The sequence below is a fragment of the Neomonachus schauinslandi genome, chromosome 11, assembly GCF_002201575.2.
Source record: "Neomonachus schauinslandi chromosome 11, ASM220157v2, whole genome shotgun sequence".
In the NCBI taxonomy this organism is placed as follows: domain Eukaryota; kingdom Metazoa; phylum Chordata; class Mammalia; order Carnivora; family Phocidae; genus Neomonachus; species Neomonachus schauinslandi.
The window spans coordinates 109,089,166-109,111,427 of NC_058413.1; the positions used below are offsets into that span (position 1 = coordinate 109,089,166).

Here is a 22,262-nt window from a genome sequence, read left to right on the forward strand (position 1 = left end):
CCCCAGGGAACATTGTAAACAATTCTTTCCCTTCATGGTGATGTATTTTGAATTCTTGGAAATTTGTGTCATATCCCCCTAAGTAACTCTGAAAAATTTTATACATAGTGTACTTCAAGTATTTAATTCCTTTGTCGATGAATAGTATATTTAGTTTTTATAATCTTGTCTTGAAAATCATTTTCCTCAGTCTGTTCATCAGTCAGCTCTTCCTGAATTCCCACAAGTTTGTCACCATCTTATACAAAACTACTCACAAAATGGTAATCGGATTCCCATTTTGCCAAATGCACCGCACACACCAACAATTGATTCCTAGTTTCAAATAGTAGCGCTCTTGTGTTTCGGTGCCTTTGAAATATCTCAACAGTTACCAGTTCCCTCCATAGCTTGTTATCACTTGCTGTATTTTGCAGTGGAACTCTCTCCTTTAAAATTTCAGGGAGAGCAGATACAATTCTAGATTCAGTGATACCAAAAAAGTCAGAACAACTTTTTATAAAGACCCATTTAGTCCATATTCCATACGATATCTTGTAATAGTGACTTGGCATCAATGATTGATATTTAGAGGTGATTTCACTAATGTCTGTGTTCTTCCAAGTTTGAGATGTTTTATATCCGATGTAATAGTAACATTTCTGTATAAAGAATGTCTGAAATCCACTGTACCCTTCCCCCTACAAGGAACCTATCCATGTACATTATACAAGTTAACGAAAGTTACCGAAGGACCTTTGTCAGGTAAATAATTTAATTCCTCTGAAATGTATAGTGTCTATAATTAGCACAGCCATTTTTGTTCCATTTCTTTCAGATTGATTAAACATGATCGCCTATGGCAGGGAAACTCTCCTTTTAAATTCTTTTTTTTTTTTTTTTTTTTTTTTTAAAGATTTTATTTATTTATTTGACAGAGAGAGACACAGCGAGAGAGGGAACACAAGCAGGGGGAGTGGGAGAGGGAGAAGCAGGCTTCCCGCTGAGCAGGGAGCCCGATTTGGGGCTCGATCCCAGGACCCTGGGATCATGACCTGAGCCGAAGGCAGACGCTTAACGACTGAGCCACCCAGGCGCCCCTCCTTTTAAATTCTTAAGACTTTTTGTTCTTTTTAATATCAGTGTTTCCTGTTTTGTGAAATCTTGCCTTTTCGCAACATTTCAATTTTAGAGTTCTCAAGTTCCAGAATTAACATTATTTTGAAAACCAGTTATTGTTTTGTCTCAATATTTTATTGCTACCTGAATCTGTATTTTTTTTTGCCCTAAAAGAAACCAATTATGTGTAGTGAATAAATTTTCAAAAAGACCTTGACCCAGAGTTACATCTATGGGAACCTTTGCAATATCTTGAATTTCAATACTAAAAGCTCCTGAAGGAGTAGTTCTGATATCAAAGGACAGAAATATAGAGAAAATATTCTTTTCACATGGCCTTGAAATAGTTGAATTAGTCACCCACTACCCCACCTTCAGAGCATTCATGTTAAGGGCAATACCTCAATAATTTACTAAGAAGAAAAACACTTTTAGAGATAAAACCAAATGTCAACAGCGGTCTTGCTGCCAAGAAAGTGATTTTATAGAACCTTTAGTTGTCACACATTTAGAAATGTTTGCGAATAGAAATAATTATTAACCCATAAGCCAACATCTAACTTTATGCCACCTTTATGAATAAAAATAGCTTAAAAGTGAGTTGGCCACTTGAAAATATGTTCTTTAAAGTTACTAATCAAATTCCCGCTTCATAGATAATGGATCTTCATTAAGAATTTGATAAGGATAAGTGTCACATCATGCCTTTGGAACTCAGTCATTTTTCAAGTCTTTATGGAGAGCCTGATATGTTCCAGGAACTATATTAGCTCCTGTGGACGCATGAAAATTAATGAAAAGTACACTGTAAGTCTTTCTATACTCTGGGAACACAGAGGAGGTGGCATCTACGGATCAGAACTAATAGTGCTTCTCAAAGGAAGTGATTTCATTTGTGTTCTAAACGATAAGGCAGAGTTAGCTAAAGGGAAAGGGTTGGGGGAACTTTCCAAGCAAAGGGAGTGGCCTCGGCAAATTTAAAAGGGCTGATAAAGCACGGAATAATTCTGAGACCCCAGAGGCTTAATAAGAGCGACTCGCTGGAAATCGTGGAGGAGAGGAAGAGGGAACCAGATACTAAAGGTTTTGATGTACTCATCAAAGGACAACAAGCTATTGAGAACCTCTGAGGGATTTGGGGCTTGGAAGTTGCATGGGTGGGGGAGCAATTTTTGTTTTGATTTTACTTTTGGCGACCAATATGACAGACCAGTGGAGGTTAGTTTGCAGTTGGATATGAATAGAGACAGACTAGTTAGGGAGCTATCCTAGAAATCCACAAGAGATGTGATGGACTTCTGACTTAAAACTTGGGGTAGAAGACATGGTTTTGAAGGATTAAGCAATTATGATCTGAAGAATTTAGTGACTAATTGGAGCATATTTCAGCATGACACCGAGGTATATGATATACAACAGGTGAAGGTGATTGTATCTTTCTAGGAAAGGGGACAAAGGACAATGAGCAGGTTTTGTGGGAATATTGATGAGTACCATTTTGGACATGATGAGTTTGAAGAGCTTATGGGACATCCATGGGGGCGGGGGGGCGGGGGGGCCAGAGGGAATGTGGCAAAATGATCTAATTCTCAGCAAAGATTTCTTGGCCTGGCATGTGGAGTTAGGTATCATCCATATACGTATTACTGCTGACATCACGAAATTCAGTGAGTTTAACCAGGTACCAAGTATCAAGTATCAGAATCCTGGAAAACACTAACATTTAAAAAGACATTAAAAGACAGGAATCCAGAGAAGAAATACGTGGAGAAGTAAAAGGAGAACACCAGAGCATAATACCAAAAAGCCAAGGGAAGCGATGATTATGGAGGGCATCATCCACAACGTTAAATGTTAGAAAGGTGTCAGGTAAAACAAAGGCTGTGGAAAGGGTGCATTGGCTTTGGAAATTCAAAAGCTATTAAAAATATTAATAAGAGTGTTTTCATTGGAACAAGAACCAGGCTGCCATGGGATGAAAGATGGACCAGAATTGCAGTCAACACCAAGCGTAAGCTATTATTTCAAAAAGCTTGAGTGTGAATGGATGCAAATTTAAACAAAAGATACCTGGAGAGGAGGTTTGAATCAGGAAGATACTTTTAAGATGGTAAAGAGACTCAAACATCTTTTATAGGTTGGACGGACAGGTAACTAAAGGAAAGGGGTGTGGAGGTAGAAGAAAGAAAGGCAACGTGGTGTGCTGGGTGTGTGATTTTCCTCCAGCAGAAATCCAGATGTTGAAGAATGATGGGATTGCTCCAGAGGACTTTGGCAATGTGGGGGCCGAGGGACAGTGAGGTGGTGAGGGAGTACTGATAAGAGAGGCCTGGAAGTGATGGACTGTGAGGCCTCTAAGATCAGTAGAAGGCCGATAACTTGGGGGACGTGGAGGTATTGAGTGTCTGGAGGGCTCACTGAGGTTAAAGACAGAGAGATAGCAGCAAGAGCTCAAGAGCATATGAGATTATAGAGGTCATGGCCACAGGGTGCACGGTGCCTTTAAGATTTCGGACATAGAAGGGGCTGCTGGAGTGGGGTCACCAAAGAGATGAGCCAAAGGACCTCAGATCAAGGGTATTCGCCCTGCTGTCTACATGGACTCTGGCATCATTCAGGGTGTTGGCAGCAGGAGGTGAGGACAGATACTGAAACGTAGATGCCGCCATACTCGGTGAATGTGGGGACGTGACCAGGACTTCAGGAGAAGCAAGAACGTAGCAAATCGTGAGGAGAAGAAGAATTACATAATCAGGAATGGCTGCGGGTCTTGAGCCTCAGAGGAGGTGACCATGTACGTGTTTGTATATGCCTGCAGTGTCTCTCAAGGAATGTGTCAGAAGCCAGTAATGTGGATGGCCTCTGATGGGCATCCTTTCTCTAACTTTGAGATTTGGGGCCACGGGAATGTATTGTACGGAAAATATCAACGGTTTGGTGGTACCGGATGGAGGCCAGCAGAAGGCCAACATTTCCCGGCCTGGCAGGGATTTCAGAGGGCCGCTCTCCTGCCGGCCCCGAGGGAAGCTCCGTCTTCAGAGGGGAGCAAGGGGGCGGTCAGTGAAGGGTCTGGGGTCTCGGGGGCGTTCGTCCATGGCGCTGCCAGTCGCCTCTCAGAAGCCGTCTCATGCTTATGGTGCCCCATTTTGAAATTAATCTACTCCGATGTTTTTAGACTGAAAATACTCAGCCGGTGTCAGAAATCCAATTTAAAGTTTCCTTTTTATTTTGGAAGAGAATATGGAGCCCAGGTTAAAACAGCCCCCAAAAGCAATATTCTTTACGGCGTACAATAAATCATCAGCTTTCCATCCCATCCGTAACCTTAGTAAGAAGTTGGCAGAGGATAATGTAGTGCTCTCTTGAGAGCAAAGATTCTTGTTAACTTATATTCTTATTTTCTATAAAAGTTTATGGCTTTTTTGTTGTTGCTATTGCTCTTAAAAGAATAGTATCTTCCACTTAACACAGGAGAGTGAAGGATTTTGTTGTCGTTGTTGTTGATTCTGATGAAGTCTAAGATACGCCTTGGCTGAGTAGGGAGGAGAGCGTAGAGGAGGCCCCCAGCGGGTGAGCGAAAACGAATGGAGCCCTGGAGGGCAGCAGAGCAAATACCTAGCTTCCGGAACCCAGCTTTATCTGATGCCGTGGTTAAAGAGGCTGTTGTTTTGCCTTGAGCAGTCTTTCTTCCGTCCTCCCCTCCACACCCAGCCTCTCCCCCATAACGCAATGGGAAGCATCCTGCACAGAGCTGAGAATACAGTGATTCTACCTGGATGGGTTTTGCCTGACCCAACTCGTTTTTGGCTTCTGTATGTTACGTACTGTGGCACAGTTCTCTCTCCACATCATAAGGAAATAGGAGAAAGCTCCCCTCCTTTTCCTGTTCTCGCTGAGAATAGCTAAGTGCTAGAGGCAGAAGCCCTCAGTACTGTCCCCATGCTGAGTCAGGTTGTGGGAGGGACCCCCAAGAGCAGCCAAACGTTCTGCCATTGTTTCCTATTCAGTCTGCTGGGGGCGGCGGCGGGGGTTGGGGGGATGCTTTTCTTTCCTCCAGCCTGGATATCAAGAAGCCTTGAAGTGCCAGGGTTTTCATGTTCTTCCTGAGGCTGAGGAAGCCTCCTCTAAACCTGTCAGTCAGGATGACAGGGGTGCACCAAAGACTTCTTGAAAGGGCAGTGAATTTCACATTGGGGTTGAGACTACTATGGTCAGCATTTGAATACAGTAGATGGTGTGAGCTGGATCATGAACTCGACCCAGCCCCCTGGCCCACCATCCCCCTCCCTGCCATGGGTACCGGATTCTTCTCTGCCCATAGACCGGGGCTTTGGGTTTCAATGGTCTCATTTCTTCCCATAAGTATTCCATTAACATAGCAGGTACACACAGCGTTGTGCAAAACGTGGCATCCAGGGCGCCTGGGTGGCTCAGTTGGTTAAGCAACTGCCTTCGGCTCAGGTTATGATCCTGGAGTCCCGGGATCGAGTCCCACGTCGGGCTCCCTGCTCAGCAGGGAGTCTGCCTCTCTCTCTGACCCTCCCCCCTCTCATGCTCTCTATCTCATTCTCTCTCTCAAATAAATAAATAAAATCTTAAAAAAAAAAAAAAACGTGGCATCCAATTCAAATAAAATCAAAGGGGGATTGTGCAACTATTGGATTTATTTTATTTTATTTTATGGATTTGTTTTAAAATAGAGCTTCCATAGCTAGAAATGAAGACTTCCGGCTGACGATTTTTGATGATAAAAACAGTTGTCGCATTTTGCAGGGCTGTGAACTACATGACCCCTAATGTCCTTCGTAACTTAATGCTTTACATGAAAGGAAGACACATAATATCCTACTTCTATAGTATGTGTTTACTGTGTCTTCGAAAGAGGACTTTAATAGACGGCTCTTAGAGTCATCCTAAATGATACAGAGTTTCTTCTGGCTTCTCACATGTCAAGTGCAGAGAGAGCAGAGTACATGCAGTTTGGTGTCTGTCAAGGCCTGTGTATCATTTCATATAAAATAAGGTTTTCATTCACAGATGATTTATTTTAAATGCCAGTGATTTTCCCTGGAGGCAACTGATATTGGAAGAAGAAATAGTGTTTTGCGAATACATCTAGTATGAGATTACCTCCCTTTTCATGCTACCACTCTGTGGACTCTCTACCTTTTTGAAATATAACTACTACCTGAGATAATATCAGGGGACATATTATGAGAAGTGAACACTGGACTGCACTATCTTTTGGATCAGAACTCGGGCTGGGATAAATTTTGAAGTAGCACCTGGATTCGGGGTGAACGCATACCTCACTCCCACCCTGGACAAGGAGTACCGCTGTGTCTGGCTACCTTCCGCATGGACCCGCCTGTTCCCTGTGCACATTGTAGGGGACATCCACTGACCCCTCCAGTAAGGTCAGTTGCCTCTGAAAGCAAGATGATTTTCCTTCTCTTCTTCAACACTGACAGAATCGGGACAGAGATCAGTGCCATTGGAAGGGTGCTCTAGAGGAGGGCACCGCTCTTGCCTTTGCCACTAGTGGATTTGGGGAAGAAAACAATGAGTGACCAGAAATCACTCTGGAGGTCTGCAGAGCTATTTAGAGGAGGTGTCTCATTTCTTAAAGCATGTGCTAGAGTGGAAAACAGCTTTGATGAGGCATTAGGAGATGCGGAGTCTCGTTCTGGCTTTCTGGTGAGTTAGACCCGTCCCCATTAGAAAAGTCGCTTGGGCACTTACTCCTGAGATAGTCATGGTTTGCTAAGTTATCCTGCAGTAACAAACAACAAGCCTGAAATTTCAGTGGCTTACAAAAGCCAAGGTTGGCTTCCCAGTCATGTTACACATAAGTTCCTAATCCCCAGCCGCAGTGCTCCGCGTAGCTTCTCCATTTGGGAGTCGGGGCAGAGGCTCAGCGCCATCGGGGATGCACAGCAGAGGGAAAAGAGTGATGGCCGAACCACACAATGTGTTTTAAAGTTTCTCCTCATCTTCAGTTGGTTAAAGGAAGCCACATGGCCAAGGCTGCCTTCAGGGGAGCAGGAAGTACACCCCTCCCATAAGGAAGGTAATGGGAGCATCCCTGAGAAGGTAGACGAGCAGCCCAGTGCCTAGAAGTTGAAGGCATCGGTTGGTGATTTGTAAAGTCTCCTTGGGCGCCACAATTACAAGTTATTATTTTGTAAGTTAGAAATGGCAACAGTTTGGACGTAGAGATTTTTTTTAAGATTTTACTTATTTATTTGACAGAGAGAGCACACAAGCAGGGGGAGAAGCAGGTTCTCCACTGAGCAGGGGCTCGATCCCAGGACCCCCCGGGATCATGACCTGAGCCGAAGGCAGACGCTTCACCTACTGAGCCGCCAGGCGCCCCATGGACGTAGAGATGTTTTACCAAAAGACAGGAGACTGCATGAATTAGCGGTTTGCATGTACATGCAGTCTTTAAATTCCTTCAACTGTTTTAAAGCAAGTTCTTGCCCTTTTGAAATGTTTTGTTTGCTGATGTGAAGAATGCATGAATAACAGTCCTTTGAATGTGTGTAATGATTTAGAGCGGGCAAAATACTTCCGCATACATATGTTCCTCTGTCCCCTGGTCCTCACATGACCAAATTGGCCATGTTTGGTTTGTTGACTCTGTTTTAACAATGTCTAGAACAGTGTCTAGCAAGTAGTAAGCACTCAGTAATTTCCTGGAGGGTGGGGTAGAACTCCTTTTGTAGGGAGACTATTGGAGATAGTTAAGGGGCTGGAGGAGTGCATTCCATCCCCTAAGAAAAAGTCCAAGAAGACACATCCCTTTGCCCAATGGTTGCAGAAAAGACCAGTCAGGAAATCTCTGAGAAGATGCAAACTGTTATTTTTTCTAACGTATCTGTGCCCATACCCGGCTCACGTGGTGGCGGAGAGAGATTGAGATGAGATGAGGAATGTTAAAGCTTCTTGAAAATTTCAAAATCTCAATGCCCACTTTAGGTGAAGAAAAGCCAGGCCATTGTAGTCTGGATGGGCCGATCAGCGTTTTTTCCAAGAAAAGAAATGTGCAAATGTGTTTAGTCTAAGCCTTTCTATAACAGCTTTCCATATGATGATCTATGAAATGTCCAGACCATCCCTTCAAGATAGGAATTACTGGTTCAGGTAAGAATACTGAGGCACAGAGAAACTAAGTACTAGGTGCAAGGACTCGTGCGGGTCAGTGGTGGAGTTGGGACGGGATCCAGACAGCCCAGCTCCAGAACTTGTAAGATCTTTGCAGAAGTGTTAAATTAACGTGGCCGTCTTTCCAGCAGAAAGATAACATATTGGAAAGACCATACTAGTTTTGGGAAGAATGCAGTGAATGTCTGCATGGGCTAGTTAGTTTCACATGAGTTAATCTAATTTAACCCTCAACTACCCTGTGAGGGATAAAAAGGGTAATTTTTTTCCCGTTTTTCAGATCAGGACTCGCAAGCATAGAGAGTTTACCTTTCCCAAGGTCACACAGCCAATGTTCCGTGTGGAATTCAATTCTGAGTGCTGTCTCCAAAGCCATGTTTTAAAAATGCTTTAGCACACTGAGTGTGAAATCTCTTCTAACCAGCCAAAAATGCTGCAGTCCTTATTCGGCAAGGTGAATAGCAAAGGAGGCTCAGGACTCCCAGCTCTTCCTTTAAAGGCCCGGGGTCTGCTTTTATTTTGTTTGTTCTTAGAGATCCTCCGATGAGAGCCACTGAGGCCCATTTGTATCCTGGCATCTTTAGGATCCCTGCTGGCTGGAGAGATAGCTCTCAGTAATCCCACCAGATCAGCCCCTGCTGACTGCCCTCGGGGGTCATCATAAAGTCCTGAAGGGATCCCCATCTGTGGAATCTTCTCATCAGGCAAACATTCTAACTTCTTTGAAGAAGAAAGGTAATTTTGTACCCTGCTGAGAAATGAGATAGAACTAAATTATATTTGAGAATGCCATTATCATTTTAGGGATTTGATTCCAAAATAAGGAAGGGCCCCTAATTCTAAGGTTGCCTTAAAAGATTATGGGCATTCCAGAAAGGGTTTCCGAACCAACAGCCCTGGATTTCTTGGCTTCAATTTTTTCAACTGCTCTCATCTCTCAGAATAGTGAAACGTTGTTTACTCTGTGTTTTCTAGGAACTCTGTTATGCTGCTTAAGATCACAGAATTCACGAGGATAAAACACTTTTTTCTCTTTTGTTGTTTTCATACACACAGAGAGGGAGGCCTGTGAGCAGGGCGAGAGAGATGGGCTCCCTATGGGGCAGCGGAGTGTAGCACACTGTCCAGAGACCTAGGCTCCAGGCACCGGATCGGCCGGTGATGCTGATGCTTGACTTTTAGGGAGCTTGGTTTCCTTGTATACAGACAAAGCGCAGTCAGAAAGAAAGCTCCCTGAGAGCAGTGACCTTGATGTTCTTTTCTGTATCTCCAGCACTTTGAACCATTAGTCAGAAATAGTGGACGTCTTTAAATGCCTGGTAAATGAATGATTAAATACCGCACGCCCCCCCCCACCCCAAAATGCTCGGTGTGGCATCCACGACCCTCTGATCTGTCCCGTTCCCTCCTTTTCAGCCTCCTTTTCTGCCTGGTGCTTTGGGCACGTACTCTTAGTAGGTCCAAGATCATGCCACTCTGCCACTTTCCCCTCTACCTGTCTGCTCCCCTGACTGTCAAAAGCCCTGATTATCATTTAGGGTCACCTCCAGGGCCACTTCTTCTGAGACCTTTCTCCAGTCCTCCAGGTGGACTTCAAGCATTCCTTCCTGTGTAGACCTACAGGACTTGGCTTATGGCCCTGATAGAGCGTTCATTCCTGTAGGTCCTGTATTATTCGTTTATTTATTCCACAGATGTCTATTAACACTCAACCACATGCCCGCCAGTACGCTAGGGCTTTGTAGGAGTCATGTCATTTGCTCCTCACACAATCCAGCAGCTGTTTGTGCTTTCATTTAACTAGTACTTACTCGGTGCACGTTAGTTAACAGATGCTGTCGCAGGTACCGCGGCTGAGCAGTGTGAAAGTTAGAAGTCCGCCAGACGACTTCACCTAACGGTAAGCCACTAAGAAAAAGTAAATAGCGTTCATGTACGTTGCTGACGTGAAAGGGAACGACGAGAGCAGGGAATTAGAATTAATCTAGATGATGGGTTCCTCCAGGCGGTTGGACGTCTTACCCATCTGTGCCTTGCCCAGGGCTTAGCACAGTGAGTTACACCTTGTGGTCTTCAAAAATCTTAGATAGTGAAGAGAACTTTGGACTTAGCGATCTTAGCATTCTTCCATCTCCAGACTGTGCTGCTGAGATTTAAAGAAGTGGGTATAAGGTGTGTGAGATATCAGGTGTGCTAAAAAACATCCAGATGCAGGGACTACCTCAGCCAGTCTTCGGGCCTGAGCAGCAATGCCGTCAGCTCTGACTCTTCCCAGTCCGGTAGAGCGGCAGCAAGCGTTCACCCAACCCCTCGAGTATTTTCCCTTTGACTTTGGAATGCGTTGTTCTCTTAATTTTTTTGGCAGTAAAAATTACCTTTATAATTATATTTGGCTTAGATGAACACAGCAGTGAATTTGCATTCTCTAAGTACACAGCATGTGATAGTACAAAAAAAAAGCATAGCAAGAAGCCGAGGAGAGCCAATCTAGGATTAAAATTTTCTGTGCAAAGCCTCGTGCTCTCACTCACGAGCATCACTGACGAATACTGCTAATGTAATCGCAGGCAAAAGTAAAAAATGCTGCTGGTAGCTGATCATAACCACAAGTACGAAGGACTCGTAAAGGCCCATAAACATGAATGGCTAGGACTCAAATTGCAGGATCTCTCGTTTAAACCCCCACGAGGAGAAGGCTGTGGGCTGTTGACTCCAGGGTCATGATGAAGTTAAGTGGACTAAGTAGAGCTTCGGTTCCCCGGAGGTCTCTTTCCCCGGTTTAACCATGGAGCCTGGCCACCAGATTGAGTTTTCTCTTTGTGCAAAGCTTTCCCAGCCCCGATCAGAATGAATCCCACAACCTGTATATGTGGGATTCAGCACCAGCACGCTCAGCTAATGGGCCCAGACAGCAAGCCTGCTTTTGGGAAACCCGAGACCTGCTTTGATAAGCTGCTAGTTGCCTGAGGAGTGAAAAGAGGAACTGCAAGGTCAAGAATGTGCTAATCTCACCTTTTGTCGAGAGTGATTTGCGGGGGCCTGGGTACACTTTTGTTTCAGACTTTACATTCACCAACCTGCTGGTTTAACCACAGAATTGTGCCCAGAAATCCCTTTACCGTCGGGCCAAGAAAAAGGTTGTGTTTTGAATTAACGGTTAGTTCATTTCCAGAGCTCTACAATATTCACGTGGCTATTAAATAGCTTACATTCCGGGTAGCTTGGAGTGCCAAATGATAATTACAGTGGGCGGCGGCTCTGGTCCAGTGTAGGGCTGAGGATGAAGGTGTCCAGGGAAAATGCGTCACCAAAACACAAAGCCACCTCCCTAGGCAATAGTCATGGTTTTTAAAGGAATGAACAGCTTTCTGAATGCTTTTGACTGACTTGTCCCTGATTCTCCCCCAAGGTGTTCCTCTTCACTTTATAAACCTATCACTTGCCGGATGACGTTTCATGAGCCCTTTTCCCTGGCAGAATGACAAGTTGTGTTGACTCTGGCTTTGTCTCTTGGACTTCAAATGGTATTTTCTCCTTAAAGTTAGGTCTTAGAAGTTTTAATTAGCAGTGGGATCATTTGAGTTCATAAAGGAAATGATTTTAGCGAAGGGATTTTGGTGACTTGGCCTTCATCTTCATAGTGTTCATAATTTTCAGGTTTTCTAATATTTGTTTTAATAAATATAACTAGCTTTTGGCCAGGATGGAGGTAACCCATTTATATAACGCCATCCGGATACAGAGAAACTCAGCAGTTTTTAGGAGTGTACCTTTCAGCACAGTCATCCAATCAAAATGAAATGATTTGTTGAATTTTGAGTGTATTTCCTCCCTCAGCAATAGAAACCAAACAGAAAGCAAAGTGAGTTCTCACTGTGTACCAGGAAGTATGCTAGGTGCAAGGAAATGAAAATGTGAATAATTCAGGTCAACACTTCTTCTTTTCATTTCAAACTTGTAATTTTTCTAAGGTAGCATCCATTTTGTCCTGGGAGTGCAAATATCTTTAAGATTAGCTTAACAAAACATTTTTACCATATACCTATGCAAGAAAATAAAGTAAATTGAAGTCACAGAACTTAGTAAGTGGAGATGTAAAATCTAAACTGCTAAGAGTACTTCAGAGGATATCCCTGCAGAACCTTCCACCGGTACTCTGCTTTATGTCTTTCCTGCTTTACTTCTAACTTTCTTCTGGGCACTGTTTCATTCAAGCCAGCTACAATGATATGAAAGACCACCACACAGCACCTCCTTAGAAGTGTGCGCTGGTGGTGCTGCTTTGCATGAACTTGGCTACATGATAAAGGAGCACATTATTTATCTCTCTGAGGATTGGTTTTCTAATCATTAAAATGGAGAGATTGCATGAGATAATACTAAAATTCTTTCCAGTTCCAAGATTTTTAAGATTGTCCCTTTTCTGATTTTCACACACGATCAACATAATCCATCACTTGCTTCATTACCATTATTGTGCTGATGATTCTCGGATCTATATCCCAAGTGCAGGTCTCTCTCATGCGGGCCACTCCCATATAGCCAATGGCGTCCTGGACATCACTAGCTGGATATTGCGTGGGCACCTCAAACACGCTGTACCCAACATGACTCATTAATTTTCCCCAATAACTTCTTTTCCAGTATATGTTCCTCACATTCGTCTAGACATCTATCTTTCTTTGAGTCTTCTACCCCACCTTTCTTGCAAGTAGCCATCTACTTACTCATCTACTTACCTGAGTCTACAAGACTCAGCTCAAGAGTCACGTTCTTGTGTGAAATTTTTCCAAGCCCACTTCCTCTCAGGTAAATTTTCTACTGCCTTCCTTAATGTCTCTATTAAACTAGTACTACAGCACCCACATGAGTTTATTGCAGGAGCTCTTTACCTGGTTATAAATATGTTTACATTTTGAACTCCTTGAGGGGAGGTATAGTTCCTCAGTTCCTCATGATCCTACCCTAAGCTTAGAATGTATCCCGTAGTTGGTGATGAGCAAATATTGAATTGAATGAGTGAAAATGAAAATTCTATGATGTGAGGATTGCTCAGGTTATTACCGTACCTGGCATATGGCCTCCCACCAGTAGATCCTTCACAATATGGAGAAGCCATTGGCTCTCTTGCCCAGCTTCACCTGTTCACCTGCTTATGAAGACTCGTATCAATACCAACCTTCATTTGTTTGCACCCATCCTTTTGCTGTGGGAATTCACCTTTCAGAGTGCAGAGGCCAATTTTCTCTTTCTTTTTTATCTTTCCTGAGGTAGAGACAAGAATAATGATGCCTTGCCAGTTTTTAATAGATGTTCATTCATTGAACCTCACATTTGACTTAGTTCTTTCTTGGTAAACAACTAAATTTTTTTAACACAGACATTTATATATAATCCAGTCTCATCATGAGCAATTAACAAATGCACTTGCAGCTCCTCAAAATGTTAATGAAATTTAGACCTGATACTTAGCTTCATTCAGTGAGTACACTTGGGTAAATAAGTTGCCAGATTTGAGTATCTGAATTTTTCTCAGCATCATCTTAAAATACACCCTACTATCTGGCCTGGCTAGAAGACCTTAACCAAGTTGATTGACGTTAGCAGGGTCAAGAAACCATCTGTGACATGTAAAAATGGTAGAAGCAGCTCTTCTTCCCATTATGTTTTTTAAAATTACTGGTGCTAGAGTAATTAACAAGAAAGTCACACAAATTGGAGACACATTTTCCTTTTAAGAGAAGTTCCTTTCTCTGAGATCCATTGCTATCACAAATCCTTCAAGGCTTCTCTGAGATAATTTTCTCGGGTCTGCCTTTTATCTTGTTCTTTGGGGAATACTTTGTCACTCCACGGCCATCTCCTTCCCCCTGCCATTCTTCCTGGTGTTTCCTGACAGAGTCAGGAATAGCCCTTTGCTGGTGAATTTATCTTTGAAAAGATCACTGATATTATAGACCAGCTCAAGAGGCAGGACTGAACATGATACAGAACCTAGTTCAAACCAAATAAACATCAATTCGGATAATGGCTATTATTACTCTTTATTAAGGACCTTATTAACTGCTAGTTATAATTATATAATTAGTGCATTCAGTTCTCAAAACTACCCTCTAATTTAAGCATCCCATACCATCCCATACAGATGAGGAAGAGAAGGATTGCAGAGGCTAGGTAGGTTGCCTGAGGTCATGCAGCTGGCAGATGGCCAACTTAAAATTTGAACTCTTGTCTGCACATTTTCCATTTCACCAGTACTTAAGAGTAAATGTGAATATATCCCTTATGTCCATAAATGTCCGTGTCTTGAATGAGAAGGGGTCTTGAGGAGAGGTGCTGAAGACAAATGGTGAACTGTCCGGCAAGAATGTAGCCCTTATATCTGTTGTCATTTAGTTGAAAGAAGATTCTGAGGGCTGAGATATTGAAACTGTGCACGTAATGAATTGCACAGAGGTTTGATTGACTCACGTGGATGTTTCTTGCCTTCTAGGAAGATTTCCAACCCGCAGCAGACTCAGAGACCAACTGGGAGTCAGTCACAAGCTCTATCTCAGTAAGTAATTTGCTTTTCTGTTGCCAGTGAAAAAAGCTGATGGAGAAACTAAGGTCAACCCCAGAACAGCGTCAGCTGCATGAAGGACCTAGGGCTTCACCAAAAGCCACGTTGCAATCATGATGTGTCCTTCCATTTCATTTATGGTTTCAGCGGGCTGTGTCGCATGCCCTTTTCCCCCTCTCTTCAAAAAGGCTCTCAGGAAATGCCAGTATCCATTGTAGGAACACGGGCTAGACAATGACTTCAGTATTTATCAGTTTCAAAGTAGAATGTTCCAACTAGACGACTGTCCAGACATATCAAACGTATCAAACTGGTCCATGGCCCAAGCTCAAGTGGGGTATTTTGAAATAGTGTTTTGAATATTCCAGGGAAAGCTGTTAACCTTTGTGTTTTCAAGGATCGTTTCAGATGTGAAAAATCCTGGTGTTTACAATAAGATAACTTAAGTGCAAACCAGGCGTGTGTTCTATTTGACTTAGAAATAAAACATAACTCACCCTGAAACTGTAAAATGGCTCATGCCCCCCATTTTTTTCCTCCAAATTTAGTCATTTCTCGGTATTCTACTTCTCTTTGTTCAGAAAGAACAGACCTTGTTTTCACCAATCCTATAAGTAGCACGTATGTAGCAATAAAATACAAGATAATAAATGTAGGTGTTCATTAGAAGGTCAAGAGCGTGGAGAAAGCTTGCCCGTGGGTCTAAGTCAGCCCATGTGGCTGAGTCAGAGTTGATTTTTTTTTTTCCAAGTGATACTCCATCCTTTGCTCTCTGGGGGATTTTTAAAGCAATACCTTCGGATGGCAGGGTTTCCTTAGCTATGGATTCTGTGACTATTTAATTCACCTGGTGTGTCCGCTGGACTAGAACAACATGGCCTACTCAAGAGGTCAGTGGGGTTTCTAATGGTGATATTAAGAGTGTTTAATTTGTTCTTGACAGCTCCGAATGCACGCTCTGAACCTCGATAAGTGCAGGCAATCACTGTGAGGCAGGTGAAGTCTTCGCTCTGGGAGGCCAGGCGGAGGCTTGGCCGGTTAGCAGCCTGAGGCCGACGATTCACGGTGTAACGGCTTCTGCCGCCAGGCGCTGGTGTGCTACTCTGTCGAACCCTCTGGCTTCTCAAGCATCTTCTAGTGATGGCTCAGAGGGGCTGAGTCATTCATGCCCCACGTGCAGAGATTACAAGCTTAAGGGACGCTCAGCGAATGCAGGATAATGCAGGTCCTCTTAAAGAAAAGGATTGACCATCCGTTTGGAGCATCAGCAGAAGCTCAGCACTGGGTCCATATCCACTGGACACTTTTCTGGTTGGAGCTCCAAAGCCAGGTTCTGCTTCGTCCTCTGGAAATAGCAGGGAAACAGTCTCTTTCCTCGGTGTTCTGGTTTTCAGGACCCTTTGGAATAGCAGTAAGGAGCCTTGGACCCACCATTAACTCTGTATAAACCATATTTTGTTTTTGTGGGAAGTGGTTTCTAGTTTTCTGAGCATTATTTTTCTTTTAAAAATTGTTAATTTAAATCCAATCAGTTAGCTTTAGAACGGATTTTTATAAATATATAACAAAAGCTGAATGAGATAGGATCTACAGTGGTGTGGAAAAGGGCACACCCAGTTAGTTCTTTCTCACAAAAATAGTTTTTAAATAATTACCCCAGAAATAAACATGTTCTGGCGAGTTTTTTAGGTCCTCTAATCACCCATGAGTATTTTCTTAACTATCTCACTTAAGGACAGTTTTACATTTTACCTGTGGTTTGTTTGGATTTGCTCTGCAGACAAATGTCAGAGGGATTAGATTTCTGGCTCCCCCTCAGGCATGGAGAGCCCCTCGCAGCTTTCTCCTGGAGAGATGTGTAGGTAGACACTAAGCTCTAGGTCCTGTGAAGAGCCACCCCAGGAAACTTTCTGCCAAGGATTCCCCAGAGCCACTGACAGAGGCCTGCACTTGCATGAAAATGGCTTCATGTTGTTTCCAAACACAGGGAAGCATTTTAACTTCAGAGCTTTTATAGAAATGCCATGCACCTAACTTTGGGCAGCTCTTTTTGAATTTTTGGATCTCAGACCCACATCTTTGGGATGGAGTTGTAAATCATCTGGTGACGATGAGCCAGGTGGACTGTACATTATCTGGATAATACAAAGTTGAATGGGAATTTGAAATTTTGAGACTGAGTCATAATATCTGACTCTAGCACGTGATGCCAAGAAGGATGTGAAAGACAGAAATGATGTGCCTCGGTCGGGGTTCAGTTTATATGAGACACGCATGCACACACACACACACACACACACGTGTGCACCCCTGGATTAGGGAGCTGGCCAGCTGTCTTCACGTCTAGCTCACATCTCCCAGCCTCTTCCCCACTCCCTTTCCCCTACCAGGCATATTTGAAAACTGCCTTTAAGGTACACGAGTGTGGGTTAATGCTTTTGCAAAATGCCTTCGTTTGCTAAAGAGGGACCACCATTCCTCTGAAAGCAGGTGGGCATCCAGTCCCTGGCTTCTGGACCTTTGGACCTTGACTGGTTAAAAAGAGAGACCCTAAGCTGAAAGTGAGACCATAAAATGTGGGCTTTGCTGTCTGAAACCCTGTAGCACATAGTAGTTCTTGTTAGGATGCTGCATGAAGATTCAGGAACACGAGTGCTTGTTAATTCCCGTGTTCCCGTTCCCGGAATGGTAGGAGATATTTGCCCTTGAGGTATCTTGTTTGTTTGGCAGTTTCTTGAAAGACATTTTGAAACCATTTGCGACTGTGCTATTTCCTTGTTAATGGGTCATGAATTTTTACAGAGATGTTTGAATCATGGCTCATTTGCCTCTAGATTATCCAAGGGTTAGTGAAGTAAGTGCTTGGGAACTTATGTGGGGACATAGTCCACATAATCCCTCCCAGATTTTCAGTGGTGTTGCATTCCCCATTTAAAGAGTATTTCTGAGAATATTTTAATGACAGCTGGGATCACGAGCAAGCAACAGCACTTTAAAAATACATATATATGCTTCCCATTGGGAAAGCAGTCTTGGTCGAGAGAGCAAGTTTCATGACTAATTATTCTTGTTGATAACCAGTAAATAAGCTGGTGAAAGTGCCAAATTTTATCAAATTCTCTCCAGAGGAGATTCAAACCCTGCTCACACAATGCCTGCAATGCGAGGTGACCCATGAAGAGGAAACGTGGAGGCTAAACATGGGAGGAGAGAATGGATTATGAAAGCAGTTCAGAATTTAAATTCTAATCATTAACTGTTGATGTGGATGCGGATGACTTGGGAGCTCGAACCAAGACAGGGGATGATGTAATTTTGATATTGCCATTTAGTCAATATCTTCTTTAATGATTATATCTCGGATGAACTGGAAGTTTTATGATCTGCCTGGTTTTGATTTGCAGAAATGTGAATGACTATCATTTACCAATTAATTGCTCTTATTTAAGAATATGGCAGGACTATGGCAGAGGACTTGAGCATGATATTTATGCATAGAATGTTTTACCATCAGAAGCCTGTTTATGTTCCTTCCATAGAGTTGTATGACTATTGTATTTCATAGCAATGGACTTTTTCTGAGTACACTGAGCTGTATGTCACTCTTAGGGGGTATCCTATCACTCTCCATCAGTAACGGACCCCACCCTCACTGCGGATGCTCTGGACAAAACAGTCGCAGAATTTGATACCGTGGAAGATCTGCTCAAGCACTTTAATCCAGAATCATGGCAAGAAGATCTTGAGAATCTATATTTGGAAACCCCCCATTATCGAGGCAGGTCCTACCATGACAGGAAGTCAAAAGGTAAGAAACAGAGCCTTGGAGGTTCTTCACAAACATATAAGACCACTGATAGTTATTCTCAGTAAGGACAAAAATGCAATATATTTAATTCACTAAAATCAGAGGATTACTGCCAGTCTTTTTTTTTTTTAATTATGTTAATCACCATACATTACATCATTAGTTTTTGATGTAGTGTTCCACCATTCATTGTTTTCATTTAACACCCAGTGCTCCATGCAGAACGTGCCCTCTTTAATACCCATCACCAGGCTAACCCATCCACCCAGCCCCCTCCCCTCTAGAACCCTCAGTTTGTTTCTCAGAGTCCATCATCTCTCATGGTTCGTCTCCCCCTCCGATTTCCCCCCCTTCATTTTTCCCTTCCTATTATCTTTTTTTTTTTTAACATAAAATGTATTATTTGTTTCAGAGGTACAGGTCTTTGATTCATCAGTCTTACACAATTCACAGCGCTCACCATAGCACATACCCTCCCCAGTGTCTATCACCCAGCCACCCCATCCCTCCCACCCCCCCCCACTCCAGCAACCCTCAGTTTGTTTCCTGAGATTAAGAGTCTCTCATGGTTTGTCTCCCTCTCTGGTTTCATCTGTTTCCTTTTTTCCTCCCTTCCCCCATGATCCTCTGTGTTGTTTCTCAATCCTCATATCAGTGAGATCATATGATACTTGTCTTTCTCTGACTGACTTATTTCGCTCAGCATAATACCCTCTAGTTCCATCCACATCATTGCAAATGGCAAGATCTCACTCCTTTTGATGGCTGCATAATATTCCATCATATATATACCACATCTTCTTTATCCATTCATCTGTTGATGGACATCTTGGCTCTTTCCATAGTTTGGCTATTGTGGACATTGCTGCTATGAACATTGGGGTGCACATACCCCTTTGGATCCCTACATTTGTATCTTTGGGGTAAATACCCAGATTACTGCCTGTCTTATCACACATCTCTCCCACAGCACCTTCAGATGAAGTTCTGTGTTTATCACAAACTGGATTGTTTGTATGGGACTAAGAAAGGTTTGGTGCAGTCAAAGATGTGTCATAGTTAGGAGCTAGAAGAAACCTTGTAAAATCATGTGGACAAGCTTCTTGCATCTTGGCAAGTAAGGTATTATTAGCCTCCCTGTCAGGGAAGTAAATACTTTGGTACTAGCTATGTGGCCAGTGGGTAGTAGAGAGGAGATGAGCATTATGGTCTCTCACCTCCCGGGGCAGTGCCCACGTGATGGTCTGCTGTACCTCTCCAATAGATGTGAATGTTGATTTAGCTCAGGACTCAGTGCTGGCAAGATAGGCTCCTGGGAAAGCAGTGGTCAGAACTCTTTAGAAGATTTCACCTCATCCCATTCAGGGTCTATTCTTAAATGGTTTTATGAGGATCTACTGCGTGCTTGGTGCCCTGGAGGCTTCACAGGACATACATGTCCCAGAGAAGAAACAAAGAAGGCCTGGGATGATTTGGAGGTCTGTGTGTGGGCATGCATTCAACTGGGAGTTTCAGGAAAATATTAGGGGAGGAGAGAGGAACATTCCCGAGAAAACATCTTGAGTCAAAACAATAATACTGAAAGTCGCAAAAAATAAGTATCTTACCTGTACCTCTGAGCAATATGATCTGAGATGAGAATCTTTGCATGTTTAATTCAAATTAATAGCAAAATATCTTATTACCTTTTATTGAATAAAACTGTAATTCGTTCTTGCTTTATTTGCGAAAATTTACATTAAAATTTTCTCTAAGAATCTCATAAGGCTCATTTGCATCATAAATGTGAAGGTAGTTAGCTAACATACAGCTTGTTTCCTACATTTTATAATGTCAGGGGTACTTTGAAGAACCGTGAACTTGGCCCACTCTGGTAGGAAATGCTTGTCCGGAAGCGTGACTTGTTGGAGCATTTGGACTGGAATAACTAATTAGTTGACTCCTGCCTAGGTCTGCTGCTTATGGCTCAGGTCTGGAAACTTATCGACTTAAAACATACAGCTAAGGGGTGGACCAAAAAAAGTCCTTAGTGTCCCCGACATTATGGAGGTGTGCCGTAGGCGGATCACTGTAGCTCTCAAACAGTCTCCCCGAGGCTCAGGTTGGATTCAGCTCAGACAAGAAATTGCTTTTCTGTAGTGTTGCTGTCTTTGGGTCTCTACTTACGTCAACTTGAAGCAAAGCAAAAGATTCAGAGTGTTTCAAAAACCCCAGAAAAACAGGAAAAATGGGACTGGACCAAAAAAATAATAAAATCTGACTGTCTTCAAGTATGTTCACTACGATAGCTGTTTGAGAGGCAGTTCTCCTTGGCATCTATCTTTTGGATTTTTAAAATTTAAACATCACCTACATCCATTACTTTCTTTCGCCCAGAGATCATGTTGAGTTGGAGGCAGAGTGTCTGGTTCGAATCCTAACTCTGCCACTTACAAGTGTTGTGAACTTCCAGCAAGTCGCTGATCTTCCTGTGCCTCAGTTTCCTCTGGCAATGTGTGTATCACGCCTACCTCTGATAGCTGTTAGCGGTGCCATCAAGAGAACCTGGCACATACTACTTGTTCAAGCAACCTTAGCTAGCTCTGGCTACTGAGAATTCTGGAATATGTTTGCGTCACTGCGCTGGGGAAGCCTTCCTTGTCCCTCATCCTCTGCCTGGGAAGCCCGCCACCCCAGACGAAGTCTGGGGTACTTGGGAGGCCACAGCGTCCTTCCGTCCTGCTGCTGCAGTTAACTGCGTCTTGGGGTTTTCTCTAAGGCAGTATGAGAGCCTAGGACCTAAGGGTCCGGTCTCCGCTCCAGCTGAAGAGTAAGTCCGCTGGGGAGCTGTAAGAAGCTGCAGACACCTAGTCGCAGACACAGTGACTCAGAACCCCTGAGGGTGGGGCTGAGCTATTGATGTTATTTTATGGCCCGTGGGAGATTGAGATCAATCCTGAGTGGCAGCCAGCATTGAGAGCCTCTGTGTTAGACATTGTTCATCTGTATCTCGGGCTCTTGGCACAGCCTCTGACACATTTTAGGTGCTCCATTAATGTTTGTGGAATTAAAGATATTAATAATCCAGCATGAGTATATTTCCAAAGTTTACAGAGACCCACCCATAAGACTGAGGAATGTAGCTTTATTAAGACTGCCTTTGGTTACTGATAAGACCTTGCAAGAACATTCAAGGTGACATTCTACTTATTCCTAACAGAGTCAACATTTCTTTCCCTTGTTGGCTTGGGTTCCACTTCTTAATCTCTTGTTTAGAATGGCCCTAAGGCAGATCTGTACTGTTTCATTTAACCCTGGCCAGTCACCACTCTCTCTGCACTTGGATAAATGTGCTGCTTTCACTGTTTATCGTACCACGGCTGCCAAACCACCTACATGCCTGTCTCACACACGAAGAGAAGTCCGGTTTAACATCTCAGCTGTCATTGTCAGCTTTTAGAACTTAAAAAGTACAAACTCACGGTTTATGTTCCGGTATATAAGAAGGGGAGCAGCGAATGAAAAGTGGAGATGGAAACATAGTTACAAATAATGGAGGTCCATTGAATGTCCAATGAAGACTAAACTTTATAGGATCCCTGAAAAACTTTCCTCTTGGCAGTATGGTAATTCTTTAATGATGTTTTG

General features: G+C 43.2%; 1 protein-coding gene across 2 annotated transcripts in view; it reads left to right on the forward strand.

Moving 5' to 3' along the window:
- The window catches only part of PDGFD (platelet derived growth factor D), a 215,595-nt gene that overhangs the window by 171,351 nt on the left and 21,982 nt on the right, over positions 1-22,262 (forward strand). For both annotated transcript variants that reach the window (XM_044919370.1, XM_044919371.1), the window contains exons 4-5: positions 14,759-14,821; positions 18,437-18,635. In XM_044919370.1, coding sequence (XP_044775305.1) covers positions 14,759-14,821; positions 18,437-18,635 — 262 coding nt within the window. The remainder of the gene's footprint in view (positions 1-14,758; positions 14,822-18,436; positions 18,636-22,262) is intronic.